This window comes from Pimephales promelas, chromosome 21 (genome assembly GCF_988280905.1).
Source record: "Pimephales promelas chromosome 21, fPimPro1.hap1.1, whole genome shotgun sequence".
Taxonomy (NCBI): Eukaryota; Metazoa; Chordata; class Actinopteri; order Cypriniformes; family Leuciscidae; genus Pimephales; species Pimephales promelas.
The window spans coordinates 28,713,162-28,734,724 of record NC_142789.1 but is presented as its reverse complement, the minus strand read 5'-3'; the positions used below and the strand labels follow the sequence as shown (position 1 = coordinate 28,734,724).

At 35.0% G+C, this 21,563-nt stretch overlaps 1 protein-coding gene across 1 annotated transcript in view; it reads left to right on the top strand.

Moving 5' to 3' along the window:
* Window positions 1-21,563, top strand: part of clasp1b (cytoplasmic linker associated protein 1b) — a 59,349-nt gene that overhangs the window by 17,359 nt on the left and 20,427 nt on the right. Inside the window, exons 9-27 of the mRNA XM_089124826.1 lie at window positions 1,478-1,609; window positions 3,036-3,112; window positions 4,416-4,508; window positions 5,651-5,796; window positions 8,247-8,382; window positions 10,141-10,211; window positions 10,293-10,352; window positions 11,151-11,228; window positions 12,384-12,551; window positions 12,629-12,675; window positions 12,801-12,971; window positions 14,124-14,144; window positions 14,972-15,079; window positions 15,413-15,451; window positions 16,589-16,738; window positions 18,367-18,474; window positions 19,045-19,104; window positions 20,653-20,756; window positions 20,848-20,871. Of these exons, the coding sequence (XP_088980952.1) occupies window positions 1,478-1,609; window positions 3,036-3,112; window positions 4,416-4,508; window positions 5,651-5,796; window positions 8,247-8,382; window positions 10,141-10,211; window positions 10,293-10,352; window positions 11,151-11,228; window positions 12,384-12,551; window positions 12,629-12,675; window positions 12,801-12,971; window positions 14,124-14,144; window positions 14,972-15,079; window positions 15,413-15,451; window positions 16,589-16,738; window positions 18,367-18,474; window positions 19,045-19,104; window positions 20,653-20,756; window positions 20,848-20,871 (1,793 nt within the window). The remainder of the gene's footprint in view (window positions 1-1,477; window positions 1,610-3,035; window positions 3,113-4,415; window positions 4,509-5,650; window positions 5,797-8,246; window positions 8,383-10,140; window positions 10,212-10,292; window positions 10,353-11,150; window positions 11,229-12,383; window positions 12,552-12,628; window positions 12,676-12,800; window positions 12,972-14,123; window positions 14,145-14,971; window positions 15,080-15,412; window positions 15,452-16,588; window positions 16,739-18,366; window positions 18,475-19,044; window positions 19,105-20,652; window positions 20,757-20,847; window positions 20,872-21,563) is intronic.

The window sequence follows — 21,563 nt, the reverse complement described above, 5'->3', positions numbered from 1 at the left end:
CAGTATGAATGAAGTATGCAGTATTATTGTAGTATGCAGTATTATTGTAATATGCAGTGTTGTAGTATGCAGTATAATTGTAGTCTTCTAGTATGCAGTATGCATGTAGTATGCAGTATTATTGTAATCTTGTAGTAAGCAGTGTTATTGTAGTATGCAGTATGCTAGAGTTTCATTGTGATCGCAGCCCGTGTGCTTGGCCCCTCCCCCTGCTCTCCTCCACCCAGCGATCTGTGGGTGGGGCTTCATCAGTAATAGCTCAGCTCATCATTCTCCAGTTTACACACATACACACACACACACACACACGGAGGCAGGGAGGGGTCGAGCTGCCGGTGGAGGCTGTGTCAGAATGAGGCAGCGTGGGAAAGCGTGACGATATGTTGAGGAAGCTGGTGTGCCGGAGGATCTGTGCCTGTAAGTGTCTCACTGTCCACTGCATGAGCGCCACACACACACACACACACACACACACACTCAGTGTCAGACTGACAGATAGGAGATCTGTAGGTCAGGAGGAATGATAGCAGCTCACATCTGTCTGTCTCTCTGCGCTGTGTGTGTGTGTGTGTGTGTGTGTGTGAAAACTGCTAACTGTGATTAAATGCTGCATGTTGACCGTGTGTGTGAGTGTGTGAGGTTTTGCCTTCACAACCTGCGTTATGGATCCTCTCAATAGTCTCTGCAAGAAAAACTGCTTGATTAAAAACATTAAACAATATGAGTGCAAATGTACAATTTCAGAGCGTGTTTGTGAGGGTGCAAAGGAATGAAAATGCATTGTATTGGTTGTAGAATTAGAATTGAATAACTAATGTGTGTTTATGGGGTTGTAGTTTGCACTTCGCAGACAAAATTGATCCCAGAAATGTGATGATAAACCATTTTGGTAGTAGTTTTGGAGTGTATGAACGGTTGCATACTTCTCTTTTAGGGCTCAGTCAAGGGTTCGGGTTAGTCTGTTTATTTATATAAGACATTATATGTTTATGGTATGTCCTCGTATAGATAGCTGGATGTGTGTGTGTGTTTATTTCCCTGGAGGTTTCTGGAGTAGTTCAGAGCGTGTTAGACCATCCACAGTGAAGGATTGTGGGAAAGAGGTGTTGACATTAATGCATGATGAATAAGGTTGAGGTGTGTGTGTGTGAGTGCGCGTGCACGTGTGTGCGCATAAATAATTCATGGCGATTGATCGCTGGTCTGGCACATCTCGGTGCTGGTTCCCTCTCTGGATGGGAGTCATCCGTCCACACTGGGTTTTTCCTGAGCAAAGGAGCTGTTGTCCTTCAGAGCTACACACACACACACACAATATCAGGATGTTCAGCTGAATTTATCAAATCATGTGGTGCAGCAAGAATAATTGTGCTTCATCAGCCTGGTCTTATATGTACACTTTTTAATATTTCGGGGTGCGAAGAGCGATTCAGAGAGTTGCCTAGCTCTAAATGAGCGATTCTCTGTCGTTCCTCAGATAAGAACATCGAGGATGAAGATTCGGCGGATGGAGGGCGCTCCTCGTCGTCCTCTAAAGGAGCGTCATCGGTGCGTCGGACGGGATCCCTGCGCAGGCCGAGCTCCGCTTCCAGCGCCAAGGGCTCCTCAGGTCAGAGTTTCAGCGGTTTATGTTTTTTTAGTTATTATTAGTGTTTTTGCCTTTTTATTGGATTGGACCAAGCATGCCGCACAAGCCCTGAAGTGAAGCCAAAGCGTCTCGATCGCCCCCCGGTGGCCGATCCCAGTATAGATAAACTATACTGTTAACTATACAGGCACGTGAGACCAACTAAACAATTAAATTACACTTCAAATATATGTCATTAAAGAGTAACTAAACACTAAACCAACTTTTTTTAGTTAATGATCTGTAAGAATGGATCTTTATTACTACCAGTCTTTGATTCGAGTAAATTTTTTGACATTTGTGTATAAAGTGTTTTATTTCTACAATATATGGTGTAAAAACGTCTCAGTGCTGCCCTCTTCAGGTTGAACGGTGGCTACTGCAGTTGAATTTTCCTATTGGATGTTCCGCACTTCGTGACGTACGCAGGTTTCAGCTCACCACGCGAGCTACGCCCTCTGCAGTATAAAAACCATCTTGTGTCGTCAAAACGACTGTAGGGAGTCAGGAATTGGAATTGCGAATATTGAAAACGATCAGGATAAAGTGTTTTATTATCTATTTCGTCCCATCTAACTCCGCCTTGGTCCGCCCACTTTTTCAGCATTTTCAAATATTGCCAGTGGGTGGAGTCAGGCTCTGACCAGGGGTAGTTTTTAATCACGCTGATGTAATTTCAAGTATTTGTTTTTAAAATAAGTTTGTTTTTCGTGACGCTGTGGTGTGACGTCATGATTGACAGCTGTGATTGACAGGTTCTTTGAGCGAAGTAGTCACTGAAAACTTTTTTCTGGGAGATTTGAGCTTGAGATTTAATATCTAAATTTCTATAATTAATTTTTTTTAAAAGTGCAGGAGCGTGTGCTTGCGATTGATTCTGCGAGAGTGAGGGCGGGGCCTTGATTTCGCGGCTTTACTTCCTGCTCACGACTGCGCATGTCTGGTCTCGAGATCGCTTTTGCGCAGACTCAAGTGCAAAATGTCAGCGCCTTATCGGGACACTGGCGGCTTCACTTCTGACCAATGGGAGAGAGCGAAGGGGCGTCGTCCATCTTTTTTTACAGTCTATGGATAGGACAGTAGCGAGAGAGAGAGAGAGAGAGAGAGAGAGAGAGAGAGAGAGAGGACGGGATCGGGCTCAGGCTCAAGAAAGGTCCAAGAGGCGGGACTTGAAATCGGGTCGCCCGAAGCACATAATTTATGTTATTTTTATGAAACTAATAATAGTTTTGGTCTTCTAAATGGCCGATCAGTGCTCCAGTGTTTTTCTAATAAAAGTAATAAAATATCTTAATTGGAATAAATATATATATATAATATATTTAAATATATATATACATATATTTAGATGGATCTATATTGGGATATCGCATGAAAACGCTGTTCTTGTTTCATCTCGTCTCCTCAGGGAAGGAGAGCTCTGGTGCCGGAGCTGTCGATGAAGAAGACTTCATCCGCGCCTTTGAGGATGTGCCGACCGTACAGGCGAGTTACTAACACTGAGCTGTCAATCAAACTTTAATATTCAAATGTTTGAGGTCAGAAATTAATACTTTATTCTGCATTCAGTTGATCAAAAGTGACTAGAATTTCTATTTCAATTCATCAAAGAATTCTAATCATGGTTTCCACAAGCTGTTTTCAACACTGATAATAATCATAAATGTTTCTTGAGCAGCAAATCCTCATATTAGAGTGATTTCTGAAGGATCATGTGACACTGAAGACTGGAGAAATGATTAATGTTTGATCACTTTTTGACAATATACTCACACAGAAAACATCAATTTTAAATGATAACAATATTTCACTTTTTTTTACTGCATTTTTGATCAAATAAATGCTGCCTAAGTGAGGACGAGAGTAAAAAATCCCCAACATTTTGAACAGTAATGTGTAAATGCAAAAGAGGTCTCTGAACTTTTCAAGCAATCTTGATATTACTGTAGATCCTGATGATAGTTTGTTCATTATTAGTAGAAAACTCTCTTTTTAAAGGAGCCGTTTAAAAAACTTTTGCTGATAATTTACTCGCCCCCATGTCATCCAAGATTTCCATGTCTTTCTTTCTTCAGTCGAAAAGAAATGAAGGTTTTTGATGAAAACATTCCAGGATTTTCTCCATATAATGGACTTCAATGGGGTCCAAACGCTTCAAGGTCCAAATGAGAGTTTCAGTGCAGCTTCAAAGGGCTTTAAACGACACCAGACGATGAATAAGGGTCTTATCAAGCGAAACGAGCGGTCATTTAAAAAAAAATTAAAACATTTAAGTTTTATAAGCACACATGCTTGTTCTGTGATGCGCGTTCGTGACTCTCCTGTTCAAACTCATTTATCAAAATGAACAAATCTTTTCCCGAGTCAATTCGTTCATTTCGTTCGTTGAATTAACTAAATGACACAACAAAACATTTGTTTATTTTGATAAACGAGTTCGAACAGGAGAATCACGAACGAGCATCACAGAACTGTTTGGACCCCATTGAAGTCCATTATATGGAGAAAATCCATCAAAAACCTTCATTTCTTTTCGACTGAAGAAAGAAAGACATGGACATCTTGGATGACATGGGGGCGAGTAAATCATCAGCAAAGGTTTTTTTAAAAGTGACCAAATCCTTTAAACAAAACTAATAGGAATCATGAGTTGATTCCATTGATCTGTTGTGTGGAGCGTCTGTTTGGAGAACTGAGAGGACTCTCGGGTCAATGGCTTTTCCATTAGAGATCTCTGGACAGACGCCAGATTTCAGTGAGTTTGATGACGCTGTTGTTTGACTCGCAGATCTACTCCGCTCGAGAGCTCGAGGACTCCATGAACAAGATCCGAGAAATTCTCTCCGATGACAAACATGATTGGGAACAGCGAGTGGCCGCAGTGAGTCATTGCACATTTATTATGGAATAAAACAACTGATCCCTCTGGAATACTTGACTGTGATTGGTCAATGGCATCATTCTTTGGTCATATATTTGCATATAATGATACTAAAGCCCTATTCGGACTGGATTAGTTTTACACGGGTAGATGGAGGAATGTATTTTTACCACAGGACGTCTGTAATATTAATGGACCTTTCGCTAATTTCTGCTAAAACTAGCAGAAGTGGGAGAGGAAACTCGATTTACACGGCGCCGTCACCTTCCTGCAGGGTCCTTAAAGTTTGGGCCTTAAAAAAGCATTAAAATGTCATTAATTCAGATTCGATGGGTCTTAAATACTTCTGGTCACATTACCCTTAAAATTTGTCCAGTCTGACGGATCCAATGTCCGTTAAATAACCAGTGAAGCATTGAATCGCGAGAATGATTCGGATTTTATTACATAAACAGAGATTGATAATCATAATGTATTTCTGGTAGCGCTAGTGATAATCTGTGAGAGATTTTATAGTGAGAATTGAGCATAATAGCACAAAAAGAAACTCACAGAAGAAACAAACTGAGGTAAACATTCAAAATGTTGACTTTTTATTTATAACGCATGATATAGTTAAGTTACGTAACATGACGGGAGCTATTTTGCTGAATATTCTCACGATTGCATATGTAACATTGATTTTAGTTCAATAAACAAGTAGTTAATATTAAATTACTTGGGTTTAACATTAAATATTACATATAAGACTTCAAAATGTATACATTTTGGATTAACTTGTAAAGATTATCTTGATAGACAAAACGTGTAAGGGTCACAACTTGCGATTTTTCCAAAAGTCTATGGGGAAAATGCATAGCTTTTTGATCGAGGGAACCCATGCGCCGCTAGCTTCCGACAAAGTGACGTCATCACTTCGGCACTCTATTCAAAATGCAGGAAGGTCGTCAGGGATAAGATGGATACATAATATCCAAATCATTTGAACTCAAATCAGTAGTTTGTCCATCATTCGTTCTATAGTTTAAGAAGCAGGAAAACGTAAAGCTAACTTGTCAGGATTGCAAAATAAACCCGTTTAGAGTGCTAAAAGTCAAGTATATTTTGTAAAGACAGATTGTGATATATTGTTTGGTTTGCAGCTGAAGAAAGTGCGCTCTCTTCTGTTGGCCGGAGCGTGCGACTACGACGGCTTCTCCCAGCAGCTACGGCTCCTCGAGGGGGCGTTCAAGCTCTCGGCTAAAGATCTGCGCTCGCAGGTGGTGCGCGAGGCCTGCATCACACTGGGGTGAGCACCATGCGGCGTTCAAGAGACGCTTTCATCCAAAACAAAAGCCATTAGCTATTAGACTGGGTTAGCAAGCAATAGCAGACATTTATTGATGTATTATATATTCATGTGTAATGTTTAAATATACATTTAATTAACACTTAATATTCTCGCAGTGATAAAGTATCAATAAAAATTTTGAATCATATTAATATATAATGTTTAAAATATAATAAATTAACACATAAAGTTCCTGCAATACTGAAAAGTATCAATAAAATTATCGAAATGTATTTATATATAATATCTACATATTTATATTCATATATATATTTAAAATATATTTAACACTTAAAATTATTTATATATAATATTTATATATTTATATTCATGTATAATCTTTAATATATATTCAATTGACACCTCTTGCAATACTGAAAAGTATCAATAAAAGTATTGAATTGTATTTACACACAGTATAATATTTATATATTAATATTCATATATAATGTTTAAAATATATGAAATTAATACTGAAACATTCTGGAATACTGAAAAGTGCCAATAAAAATATTGAATTATTTTTGTATAATATTTATACATTTACATTCATATGTGATGTTTATAAAACATTGCATTATAAACATATTATATAAAAAATATATTCATATTTAATGTTTAAACTATAATAGATTAAAACGTAAAGTATAATTTGTCAAAACGTTTTCACTATGAAAAGTAGCAATAAAATATAGAATTTGATTTTAATACAGTATAATATTTATATTCATATATAATGTTTAATAAACAGTATATGTAATCCTGCAATACTAAAAACCGGCAATAAAAATATTGAATTATTTTAATATAATATTTATACATTTACATTCATATGTCATGTTTATAAAATATTGCATTATATACATATTATATATAAATATATTTATATACGTATGTAAAGTTAAAGGACAACTCCGGCGCAAAATGAACCTTTAGTCTAATTACATATTGTTACCTAGTCAACCGTTATCTGAGATTTGTTTTCATGATTGCCGAATGTAAATAGTTTTATCTCTAAAAACAGTTTAGCCTATAACGCTAATATAATGCTAGTATATAGGGCATAGAGTAATGACAAATAAAAATCGCTTGTTATTACCCCTAAAAAGGCTCAAAATAGCCCCATACCAACACGACAGCATATTAAGGGTCCCTACATTCAAAACGAAGCATTGAGAACTTTGTCAGTGTCCATACAGTTTAATAAGCAGATATTTTATACACACAGTAAATTTCGCTAATACAGGAAGAAGCCATCTTGGAAAAATAGTCTCTACCAGTCGATCTACGAACGCCGATCCAAGTGCGCTGGTGAGATGTGAATAAGGTGATAAAGTGAGCGCGAACAGTAGGCTACGTGTACATATTGAAGACAAATAAACGGTTTGTGTTTGTGTTTCTTCTGGAAACAACGGACCATATGAGATTCTGCACAGTTCAGCGCACTTGGATCGGCGCTCGTAGATCGACTGGTAGAGACTATTTTTCAAAGATGGCTTCTTCCTGTATTCGCGAAGTTGACTGTGTGTATAAAATATCTTCTTATTAAACTGTATGGACACTGACAAAGTTCTCAATGCTTTGGTTTGAATGTAGGGACCCTTGTTATGCTGTCGTGTTGGTATGGGGCTATTTTGAGCCTTGTTGGTGGTAATAACAAGCGATTTTTATTTGTCATTACTCTATGCCCTATATACTAAACTGTTTTTAGAGATAAAACTATTTACATTCGGCAATCATGAAAACAAATCTCAGATAACGGTTGACTAGGTAGCAATGTGTAATTAGACCAAAGGTTCATTTTGCGCCGGAGTTGTCCTTTAACACCTACAGTTCATGCAGTAATGAAAAGCATCAATAACATTATTTAAAAATATTTTTAAAAATATATAATTAAATTAATAATATATTTGTTTTTAGAAAAATACATGAAAGTACTTCATCTCCTCTGTGATGTAAAGTAATCCTGTCCACTGACAGTGTTTAAATGTACCGTAACCTGTCACATTTCTCCATGAGTGGACGCAGTTCCAGTTATACAGTGAGGATAGCATCATCTCGCCGGTTCTGGTGTAAGATAAACGGACCGCTGAGCGCTGCTGCTGACAGACTTACTTTAATGAAAAGAATCAATTATTTTAAGTGGTCTGGTTTCAAACATTGGATGTATTCCAACACTATAAGATCTGCTTCACTTCATGATGAGGCAGAGAGCGTGAAGGCATAAAGTGTGCATGAATACACTGATGAAACCTACTCACTCTCTACATAGTCAACTTCCTTAGTTAATGATATGATGCTCTATTACTTGAGGTATAGTGTCTTCGAAGGCAGCTGTCTCAAAATGCACCCTATGTAGGTTTTGAAACAGATTTAAGTTAGTTTGACCTCTGATGTGTCTCTTTCAGGCATCTGTCATCTGTGTTGAGGAATAAATTTGATCACGGAGCCGAGAACATCATGCCGACGTTACTCAACCTCGTGCCCAACAGCGCTAGAGTTATGGCCACATCCGGGATGGCGGCGATCCGTCTCATTATACGAGTATGTTTACACACACACACACACATCGGCAGCTGATGTTCTGTGTAACGTGCAGCCAGGCGTATTGTTGGATTCAAAGCGGCACACACAATCGATAGCATTGATCTGCATGTTTCTGTCTCGTCTGGGGTCCGGCACATTTACAGTGGGTTTGATGAGCGGTCAGCGGTTACACACACTGGAGATCATTCTCCAGTCCTGATCAGTCACAATCACTTTCATCTAGATAATAATTCTGAAATGCACTTTCCATTTTAGATACTCACAGATTCAACCGGATATCCTGATATTACATAGAGCCCGACCGATAAAGGATTTTGAAGGCCGATACCCATACAAATATTTTTGGGTTTTAAAATCCGATATTCCGATATATAACTTACATTTAGGGCTGTCAACTTTAGTCATTTAGTCGACTAATCGGACGATGCCGTCTTGGTCGACTGACATTCTTATTGGTCGACCAGTTGCATTTTTTTTTTACCAATAGAAAGAATTTTTCAATGATTTACTCCTTGATATTTATTCTTTTATAAGCAGTTATTTATTACTGTATTCTAAATATAATTAGCCTATGTTTTGTCCCCAACTTTAAAATGCTTTAATTTAGGGTATTTTTGTATTTAGCGCACACACATAATACACTCGGGAAGCGCACCTGTGGCCGGCTGCGCTCGGTAAGGGATGCTGTATTCATTCAGTTAGAACGCTGCTTGTTTTGGCTTTAGTCGACAAAATGTCCAGGAAATCTAAATCTTTTGTCTGGCTGCATTTTAAAACAAAGACGACAAGACTGTGGAGGGGGGCGATCGCGTTGCTCCATTATGAGCGCGCAAGTCGCGCGCCTACATTTGAAATCGAACTTGAGCGCGTAAAAGACGTGAGCAGCCTTATTAGGATTGTTTTTAGGCTATTTGGGTTTTTTGTGTGTTGTTTTAAAACGCCTTGATCGTCAGGACGAAAGTTAACCCATAGCTTTGAAGCTAAGAATATAAAGCCTGTATAAACGAGAGCTTTTGTTGGGATTTTCCATTATGTGGCAGATAGCAGTTATATTTTTTACAGCGTGTGGTGTGGTCAGGTGCGCGATTGTGACCTAGGACAGAGCTCTTCACTTTTTGCAGTTAAAAAAATCACTTAATTTTCAAAGAATTGTATTATTATTATAGTTTTATTTATTTGTGATGTTTTTTCGTTGTTGTTTTATAAATGCTCAATGACAATTGTTTAAAAAAATGTTTCATCAAAACATCACGTTTTTTTTTTTTAGTCGACTAATCGTTGCGCAGGACAAGACTTTGGTCGACTAATGATTTCTTTGGCTGACTACAGCCCTACACAATGCAGCGACTGTAACTAGAGATATGCTAGTTATAAATACAGTAATCATTACTTTATTTAGGCAGAAAAAGTTCATTGTGGTTTCCAAGCTCATTAATGTTAACGTTAGCGGTCTTCCACTGATGATAGTGGCATTAGCTATAGCTTTGTGGTTAGCTAGTCTATGATGAGCCATAATTTAGCAATAGATGACATCATACTGCAAATTGTAAAACATACATTTTCAATATAACAGGCCAAGGAGAGATGATTGAAGCGTGTTTTGTCCGTTTTTATTTTATTTTTTAAATATTCATTTATCGGCCATTATAACTGCCGATACCGATATTTTGGGAAATATATCGGTCTGGCTCTATAATGTATATATGAATGTATGTGTTTTAGTAAATCTCTGATGTGTGTTTGTTTCTTTATCAGCACACACACTATCCACGTCTGATTCCCATCATGACCAGCAACTGCACGTCTAAATCTGTGGCCGTCAGACGGTGAGGACACACACACACACACACTGACACACACGCACACTCAACACACACTCTGATCTGAACCTTTTCTTTGACTTCCAGACGCTGTTATGAGTTTTTAGATCTTCTGCTTCAGGAATGGCAGACACACTCTCTAGAGAGGTGAGATGGTTCACCTGAAGGTTACACACTCTCATGTCGTTCCAAACCCATAGGACTCACTTTCTCGTATCTCTTACTCTTTTTCACGTATGACAACCAAGTGAGTGAATCAAATACAGTGAAGCTGTTCAAATGATTCAGTGATTCATGATATGAAGTAATAGTCAAATAGATATTTCCTAAAAAAATGCTGTTTTTCAGTTCCATACTTAATCAGTTTGATTGATGGTATTTAGTATAAATGCATGTCTTTTAATCTGATTAATTGAACAACAGCTTTTTATCACTGAATCATTTGGTTGAACTAGTTGGTTAAACAGAATCATCCACATGAACTGGTTCTTTTGAGTCGATTTTTATTTGACCCAGTTCACAAAACTCACTGAAAAGCTACTTTTTGTTTAGTTGTGGTTTATATTATTAAATGGCTTACTGTAGTTTCAAATCGCCTTCACTCTTGTTGTTCTGCCCCATTTATGAAACCCGATGGCAATACAATGACTATCTGGATCCTCAGGAGAGGATCATCTTATAAAGGGTCACAAGCCTTCATGAGCTCATCAGAATCACTGTGACGTCCTTGATAACCCCGCATATGTTCGGCATGGCAATGTCTGATGGGCTTCGCCAGCACTTCTGGGTTAATGGATGGAGACTCGTGTTTCAGGAGGTCTGCAGGGACAGCCGATTCATTGATTTGAGCTCATGTTCTGCTGTGGTGGAGATTTGGCTTCTCGGTTGAATGGACTCACTGTGTTTGTCACACTGAAAATCGTTTTTATCTTCTCTACTCTTCAGGAACATCGCTGTTCTGATGGAAACCATTAAGAAAGGAGTTCATGATGCCGACTCTGAGGCCAGATCTGTTGCTAGAAAGTGAGTGAATCTTCATACGGGTGAAACTGGGAAAATTAGAATATGCTGCAAAAGTTCATTTATTTCAGTAATTCAACTTGAAAGGTTAAAACTAATATATTGCAACAACTTTTTTCTTGATTTTGAGTTTTTGAACACTTAGTTTCAACCTTTCAGACTTTTATTTTCAGTTTTCAATCATGGCAGGATATTAATCCCAGAATATTTGATCCAGATATAGAGGCATTTCGCATGGCTATGAGTGTGATATTGCTAATATAAATATCCAAGAACATGATACAGCTTTTATTCTTCAAGTCAATTATATATTAATTGGAGAAAAAACAGTTTGAAAGAGGAAAGCGATATCTTTGTCATAGTATTTTATTAGTTTAATTGGTAACACTTTACAATAAGGTTGCACTAACTAACATCAATGAGCAATATATTTGTTACTGTATCTTTGTAAAGTATGGTTTATAAAAATACAACTGATCATTGTTAGTTCTTGTTATCTCAGATCCATTAAATATAATGTTAAAAGAAACTACTTTTGATTTTACATGTGTATTAGTATGTTAAAATTAGGGCTGTCAAATGATTAATCGCGATTAATCGCATCCAAAATAAAAGTTTGTGTTTACATAATATATGTGGGTGCACTGTGTATAATTATTTTATATATATAAATACACACACATGCTTGTACATATTTAAGAAATATTTTCATGTATATACTGTATATAGATTTATACATAATTTATATTATATATAAATATAAATAATTTATATATAAATATTTTTTCTTAAATATACATGCATGTGTGAGTATTTATATATATTCAAAATAATTATACACAGTGCACACACATATATTATGTAAACACAAACTTTTATTTTGGATGCGATTAATCGCGATTAATCGTTTGACAGCCCTAGTTAAAATTAACATTAGCTAAAATGAATAAATGCTTTAGAAGTGTTTTTCATTGTTTGTTCATGTAAACTAATGTAGTTAACTAAGGTTATTAACGTTTATTTTTATTAATTAAGAGATAATAAAATAAATGAGATCTCTGATTGTAGTCAGAAAAGTAGTGCTTGAATGAAAAGTCCTTTAAAGTCCTGGAATTGAATTTCACACTGTGAATCTGTACGAACCCTGTTTTGTTCCAGATGTTACTGGGGTTTCCACGCCCACTTCAGCAAGGAGGCGGAGCATCTGTTCCAGGCGCTGGAACTGACCTATCAGAAAGCGCTCCAGTCCCACCTGAAGAGCTCGGACAGCATCATGTCTCTGCCTCAGTCTGACCGTTCGTCCTCCAGCTCGCAGGAGAGTCTGAAGTGAGAGACGCTCTTCAACACTCTTCAGTGTGTTTCGCACGTTGTGTTTTCATACTCGCTCTTTTTGTCTATCGTAGTCGGCCTCTTTCTGCTAAAACACCCGTCGGGAGCAACTTGAGCAGAAGTAAGTGCAAAAATTTTAGTATAACAGTCGTTTAGATTATTAAAGGTACGGTCTGGGAACGTTCCCATTGGGTGATCCAGGAAAGTTTTGATGTATTTTTGTAATTTTCTCTCGTTCTCTCTCAGCTAAAGTGGTGAGTTCTCGCGCGTCGTCTTCGTCCGGCTCACTCCAGCGTTCCCGCAGTGATGTCGACGTTAACGCTGCAGCCAGTGCCAAATCACGAATGCCCGCTGTGCCCGCCGCTGCCCCCTTCAGCTCTGCCACGGCACTGCCGCCCGGGTCCTACGCCTCGCTGGGTAAAACAGCCAACACTTACACATGCACAGAAAACACACTCGTTCACAGTGACGAAGAGCAGTCAATGAACAATCTGGCAATGAAGGGACTTTTTTGGTTTTTTTTAATGTCTTGTAATTATTAATTAAATACAATAAAATTATTAAAAAAGTATATTACAAAAAAAAACAAATAAAATAAAAAATAAGCATAAATATATACTGTAGTCAACATTTGAAATGAAACTCGAAAAATTAGAATATGGTGCAAAAGTTCATTTATTTCAGTAATTCAACTTAGAAGGTGAATCTTATATATTATATAGACTCATTACATGCAAAGTGAGATATTTCAAGCCTTTATTTGTTTTAATATTGATGATTATGGCTTAAAATGAGAATATTGCTGTAAGCCATAATCATCAAAATGATAACAAATAAAGGCTTGAAATATCTTACTTTGCATGTAATGAGTCTATATAATATTTTAGTTTCACCTTTTAAGTTGAATTACTGAAATAAATTAACTTTTCCACAGTATTCAGATTTTCCGAGTTTCACCTGTACATGAATTTTGAATAATACCCTGAACTTTGATTGACTTTTTTGATTCACTTCAAATGTTGATTACTTGTGTATATATATTGACATTAACTGTAAATGTCTATTATGTTTAATTTAAAATTTAATATCAATTGTAAACAAATATCAATATTTGTCATCAATAATAAGTTTACTAATGATCCAATTAAACATTTTGATTCAGTTTACCTATAAAATCACTAAACAACAAGTTTAATGCCTAGTGTTAGACATTTTTGCCTTTTTTGACTTATAAAAGTGAATCATATAATGTTGAATTGTCCAAAAGTGTACATTTATTATTGTAATTTTTTGCATGACAGCAGACACAATTCCAGACTTATTAAACATACTATATTTTATTATGTTTTTGTGTTCAAGGACTGTTACTTTTATTTCATTATTTAATTTTAATCGTTATTTATATACATATGTATACATGTATTATGATAATAAATTCAGGCATTATAATCTATTATTCCAATTTGAATTTTGAAAGACATGCACAAGTTCAAATTGGGTGTTAAAGAGAAAAAGGCCCTGTCTAACACGCGCTGATGCTGTTGTACTTCTGCTCTTATTTGCTCAAAGATGCCGCTTGTAATGTTCAGGGTAAGATGTGTGTGTGTACGTGTGCACAGGTTTGTGTCTCATTGTCCTCCTCTGTGTTGAAATGTTGTCTGTATGAGACGTACACAGATGCTTGTTGGTCATTGGCTAGTGTGGCTACTAGATAGGGAGGTGAATTAACAACATTTGAGAAATAAGTGACATAAAATCACTTAAAACATTTAGATACAACATTATCCAGTGTTTATGTGAATATACCTGTTTGAATAAGCAGTTTGGTCATGTTTATGTCAGTCAGCATGAGTCTTCACAGCGTCTGTGTTCAGTTTGGGATTGTTGAATATAAGGAGTCATGTGTTTAGGTTTTGTAATGGTGTTTTGTGTATGTATGCATCAGTTTGCACAGTTAAATTAAATACATTTTGTTATAAATAAAATATAAATAAATTATATATATATATGTGTGTGTGAATGAATTATATATAATATAATAAATTAAACATATTTTGTTATAAATAAAATATAAATAAATTATATATATATATATATATATATATATATATATATATGATTTATTTATATATATATAAAATATAATAATTATATATAATATAATAAATTAAACATATTTTGTTATAAATAAAATATAAATAAATTATATATATATATATATATATATGATTTATTTATATATATAAAATATAATAAATTAATTATGTTTTGTCTTAAATTATATATATATATATATATATATATATATATATATATATATATAAAATAAATTAAATTATTTTTGAAGTTTGCTCGTCCATCGTTTTACTACGTAATTTTTCTCATTAATTTACTCATTATTTTTCTCTGTCCTGCAGGTCGTGTGCGAACAAGACGGCAGAGTTCAGAAAAGGCTTCTGGAGGCGGAGCTTCTGTGACGGACAGCAGGGGGAGGAGCCGAGCCAAAGCTGTGTCCCAATCACAACGTGAGTTTGCAGTTACATCATCCTGCTCTGGCCAACAACGTAAATCATTAATTATGTTTATGAATATCATAGAGACATTAAATAAATACATGATCAATAGAGTATGCATTAATTCCATTGGCTGCAGTGTAATATACATTATACTCCGGTATAATGTGGCTTTTTTTATCGTCCCTCTTAATATGAACTCCATTTCTCTTTGTGTGCCGCATCATAAACATCAGCACGCTCATGCAACAGTCAGTGCTAGATCATGCTGATGTTGAGCGTGTCCCGTGCATTGAATCATGGGTAATGTAGTTTCATTGACTCTCTTCACTGTCCCGCATCAAGGATCCAGATCTGCTAATCCAGTAGCGGGTAAAACTCACGGTACGGAGTAAAACATGAGCATGTGTCTCGTCATGAAAGCATGATCCACTGCGACAGGCGCTCGCTGTTGTTCACTGAACTGCTGCCATTGCTTCAGTCATTTGTGTTATTTGGCTGTCACACTGTATCCCAGTCCCTTTTATCAAAGTCCCTTTAAGGTGTGTCAGTTCACTCGGCGTCCATCTTGGTAACGCCCACAGTTTGTTATTGTTAATAAACTATTGAAATACATTGAAACAAAGCTGAAATTAAATATAATATCACATGAAAGACTTTTCCTAACTCATTTCCAAGTTAGCCTGTGTGTTATTTATCAGTGGTATTAAAATTTCATCATCCAGCCGTTCCAGGTGCATAGTTTGCCGGTGCTCCACAGTTCACCAAAAGCAAATAAACTATCGATGTAAATGTCAAATTAAAAAAAAAATTTAATTTTCAAGTCAAGTATATTTTTATAGCACTTTTCACAATATAGATTGCATCAAAGCAGCTTTACAGTATCAATCAAAACATGATGATCAAAACAATGTTTGTTTCTTAGTAGAGAAACATCCACGTTTAAACGTTTATTATAAGCGAACCACGCTTATATTATAAGTGAATTTCAAAGAACATATTGAAATAATGAAGAAATCAATATCACAACCCTTTATGTTTTTTCTTATTTATTAATATACGAGTGGACCGTCTCTGCCTCAAACAGCCTCTGTGTTTGTGTTCAAAGCATGTGTCGTCCTATCAGCTTTTACAGGTGAAACCCGAAAAACTAGAATATGGTGCAAAAGTTCATTTGTTTCAGTAATTCAACTTAAAAGGTGAAACTAATATATTATATAGACTCATTACATGCAAAGTGAGATATTTCAAGTTGTGATGATTATGGCTTACAGCTTATGAAAACCTTTTTATAAATTTGGGGTTTTCATAAGCTGTAATCCATAATCATCAAAATTATAACAAATAAAGGCTTGAAATATCTCACTTTGCTTGTAATGAGTCTATATAATATATTAATTTCACCTTTTAAGTTGAATATTCTAGTTTTTCCAGTTTCACCTGTATTTATATATTCACCGTAGCATTGATCTTTAAATCAATTGTTGAAGTGAAATGTGTGTGTGTGTGTGTGTGTTGTAGCGGGCAGTCGCTCGAGTTCGCCCGGGAAGCTGTTGGGTCATTCCTGCGGGAGAATCCCGCGAGCCGCCGGAGCGCCGTCGGTCAAGCGCTGTAAGATCCCGCGGAGTCAAGGCTGCAGTCGCGAGACGAGTCCCAGCCGCGGGCGAGACGGTAAAGACGGTTTCTCTCTCTAAAAAAATTATGTTAAATGACTGTTTTTATCAGTTTTGTTTGGTCCATCATTATACAATTGTTTAATAAATTAAATTAAAACAATTATTAACTTGAGGCTTTGGTCTTCTTGAAAATGAAAACAAAGGCTTTGTGTTTTTTTTTATTAAAAAATTCCTTGCCTTAAAGGGTTAGTTCACCCAAAAATCTCCCTGACAGTATATTCGAGTCTGACTTGAGTTTGTGTTTATAATGTTGTCATTCCCAGTGGTAATGCACCGCATCATTTACTGCGGACGGACAGTGATATACATTTGTGTTATCATAATTTCCGACCTGCAAAGAATGATATGGAAAAATTCAATTGTTTCGTGATTTGAGCAAACCTTTATTTTTTTGTTATTTGTATGTTCTTTTCTCTGTTGTTCATCATTTTTGGATGTTGAATGTTTTTTTCTTATTAGTTTTGTTTGTAGCTATATTTCTAAATACTTTTACAGATTAACAGTGTACTACTACTATCACTATCATGTTATATTAATTTTATTATTTGTATGATATTATATATTTTGTTATATTTTTATGATTGTCTTGAAAGGGGAAGTTGAATTGAAATAATAATAATATTTTAATTTATTTATTTGTTTATTCTATATGTATTTTATTTCACATTTTTATGATTTTCTTGAAAGGGGAAAGTTGTATTACAATATGAGTATTCTCATTTATATTTTATTATTTCTATATTCTTATAATATTTTAATAATATTTTATTATTTTTATGTATTTTATGTCATATTTTTTATGATTTTCTTGAAAGGGGAAGTTACATTTAAATGAGAATATTTTATTATTTGTTATGTATTTTGTTTAATATTTTTATGAATTTCTTGAAAGGCGAAGTTACATTTAGATGAGAATATTTTATTATTTGTTATGTATTTTATGTCATATTTGTATGATATTCTTGAAAGGGAAAGTTGAATTTAATATTACAAAATGATTATTATTATTTATATTAAAATTCAACTTTCGCTTTCAAGAAAATCTTCAATTTTGAATCATCATCAGAATATTATAAAAATAATAAAATAGTACAATATCATTATTATTATCATTTTTATTTTGTTATTCCTATGGTCTTATAATATTTTGTCATATTTTTATGATTTTCCGGAAAGGGGAAGTTATATTTAAATGAGAATATTTTATTATTTCTGATATATTTAACAGTGATATTTGTATGATATTCTTGAAAGGGAAAGTTGAATTTAATATTACAATATTATTAGTATTTATATTAAAATTCAACTTCTGCTTTCAAGAAAATCTTCAATTTTGAAGCATCAAAATATTATAAAAATAATAAAATATTACAATATGATTATTCTAATTTTTATTTTATTATTTCTGTATTTTTTTAAATAATATTTTGTCATATTTTTTATGATTTTCCGGAAAGGGGAAGTTGATTTTTTTTAATATATTGTAAGCTGCGCTTCACAGTCTGGTCTGTTAATATGTGTCGTATTCTCCATGGTCTCATTCAACCTGCTTGTCTTTCCTCTGTCCTGTGCTGCTGACTCTTGCCGTGCATGTGTGTGTGTGTGTGTGTGTGTGTGTGTTAGTGCGGGGCAGTCGTATCCCGAGACCCAGCATGAGTCAGGGCTGTAGTCGTGACACCAGTCGGGAGAGCAGTCGAGACACCAGCCCGGCTCGAGGGTTCAGTTCGCTGGGTAAGAGTCCCACTAGTGACTCTGCTTGAGTGATGCTTCTCTATAGCCTTCATTTACCCTTAAACTAGGGCTGGACGATATGACTAAACATACTTAAAGGGGTCATCGGATGCTGTTGGTATGATTCTTCATGTAAAGTTTGTAACATACTTTGGTTAAAATTCCTCAATGGTTGTGTAAAACCCTTTTATCCTCCTCTAAAACAGCTCTGTTCACAGCGATCCGTTTCGGTGCATGTCTCTTTAAATGATAATGAGCAATACAGGAAATATGCTAATACGGGACAGTCAATCAGCGGTCGTGGGCGGAGCATAAGCAATATGACCTCATATTGTTGAGAAAATCTAAACGTCTTGAGTCTTAAGGCTTTTTGAGGATAAATAGTGGATTTTTTTCATTGTATGGTGTTGCATATTTATAATCAAACACCATATAAAAGTGAATTTTGCATCCGATGACCCATTTAATATTTTCAGCTAAGTGTGTTAGTTAACCAAAAGAATAAAGTGCTTGTTTACTGGTGGTCACCTTTAATTTAAAGTTTGTCACCTGCTTCCTGATCCTTCCCAGCATCCCACAGACACTCTCGCTCCACCAGCGCGCTGACGGCGGGTGACGTCCTGCTGACAGGTGACTTGCATGTGATCCGGGTCACGGCACCAGAATCTAGATCATCACTGTATTTAACAGGGCTCGTGCTGAACCCGTTTAGAAGTGTGTACGTCAGTCACGTCCAGGTTTAGAGTGTGTTTCAGCAGAGTCATTCAGTGCATGTAGAGGCCTGTGTGTATGAGCTCATCCACAGGGTGGCGCTAAAGACCACGATCACAGATCTACATTTATTGACTCCAACCGGCTCAGTTTTCCTGGATGTGAACTGCACGTGTTTTGCCTCATTGTAACTTTTTGTTTTATTTTGCTATTTTTTTTTTTAAATGTGTTTTATTTTGAAATTAGTGCCAAGCCAATTTGGAGATTGTGTGATTTGTATTTTTTTATGTTTATTCTGTCTGTATATAATTGTAATATACAGTGGAATGTAAAAGTCTAACAGCACTAGTAAAAAAAAAAAAATTGTTAAATGTTAAAAAACATGAACGTGAATTTTAGAATTACTTATTTCGGTTAACCTTCACAATGAGGTTGCATTAGTTAACATTAGTTACATGAACTAGCAATTAAAGTAATTCTAGTTAATTTGAACTTATTATTATTTAATGGACCTGAGCTAAAGTGAACTAACAATGAACATTAGTATTTTTATTAAGTACTGTTACAAATGTATTGCTAATGGTAAGTTAATGCACTAACTTTAGTTAAATAATTGGGGCCTTGTTGTAAAAAGTTACAGAGGTTTCTGACTCATTTCACTATTATTTATTTATTTAATTTAAAAATATTAACTTTTTTAATTTCCAGGTTTTAATTAGACTGGAGACTGTTGGATGTCATTATATTTCTGTGTTTAATTTTGAAAGTTTTACTGTTGTTGTGTTTTACTGTTGAGTTCTCAGTAACTGTATTTGGTTACACTTTATTTTAAAGTGTCTGTGTTACAGAGTAATTTATGCATTTAAGTACTGAGTAATATTAAGTAACTCCATGTACCTACTATAGGTTTAGGGTTTGGTTTAGGGTTGCATAATTTATAGTAACTACATTATGTAACATATGACACTGTAAAACAAAGGCGTAACACTTTATTTTATAGTGTCCTTGTTACATATGTTACATGTACTTACCATAGTAATAACAGTAAATGATGCATAATTACATGCAACTAACCCTCAACCAAACCCCTATATATTACTTAGTACTTAAATATATAATTACTGTGTAACAATGACACCTTAAAATAAAGTGTAACCAACAAAGTGGTTTTATTTTTGTACATTTTATTTATTTTTTGTTGGTAATGGACATTTATTTTATAGTTTGCGTTTGTTTGAGTTGTGTGCCGTGATGCTAATGAACAAGGAGCATGTCATGATTTTGAGTGTTTTATTTTGTCCTGATTAAAAACATTTCACTGCATGTTTCTTATATATATATATATATATATATATATATATATATATATATATATATATATATGGTCCTTTTTATGTGCATGTGCTCCTCAAACTCCTCTGAGAGCATGAGGCACTACTGACCTCTCTCTCTCTCTCTCTCTCTCAGATCGTTACGGGCTCATCCATCAGGCCCGTATCTCGGCGTCTGTGAACGCCATGCGGATCTTGAACACGGGCACTGAGGTGGAGGCGGCTGTGGCAGATGCTCTGGTGAGAATCACGTCTCTGCATCAGCGCTGAGCGTCTCATTAACATCTGTTATCATATTCCTGATGTTTCTGTCTTTACTTTCCCTCTTCAGCTTTTAGGAGACTCCAGGAGTAAGGTAATTGAATTATTGATACCCGATTGTGTCTACTGTACTGTCAAAATCATCATTATTTCATTTGATCTGTGGTTTCAGTAACACTTCATAATTAGCTAATGCTTAAATTAGGGCTGGGCAACGATTAATCGCGATTAATCACATCCAAAATAAAAGTTTGTGTTTACATAATATGTGTGTGTGGTGTGTATAATTAATTTGTATATATAATATAAATACCCACACATGCATTTATTTATTTAAGAAAAATTTGTTATTAATATATCACATATTTATATTTATATATAATATTAATTATGTATAAATATATATAAAGTATACATGCAAATATTTCTTAAATATATACATTTATGTGTGTATTTAACTACACAAATTAATTATACACACTACACACACCACACATATATTATGTAAACAGAAACTTTTATTTTGGATGCGATTAATCGTTGCCCATCCCTCGCTTAAATCAACTTTAACTGACAATGATCAATATATTTGTGACAGTATTTATTCATCTGTTCATTGTTAGTTCAGGTCTATTAAATAATATTAACAGATACAACTTTTGATTTTAATAATGTATTAGTAAATTATGTAATTCACATTTACTTTGATTGATAAAAGCTTTAGAAACATTGTACATTTAACTAATGTAGTTAACTAATTGTAAAGTGTTACTGTGGTTTCTTTAA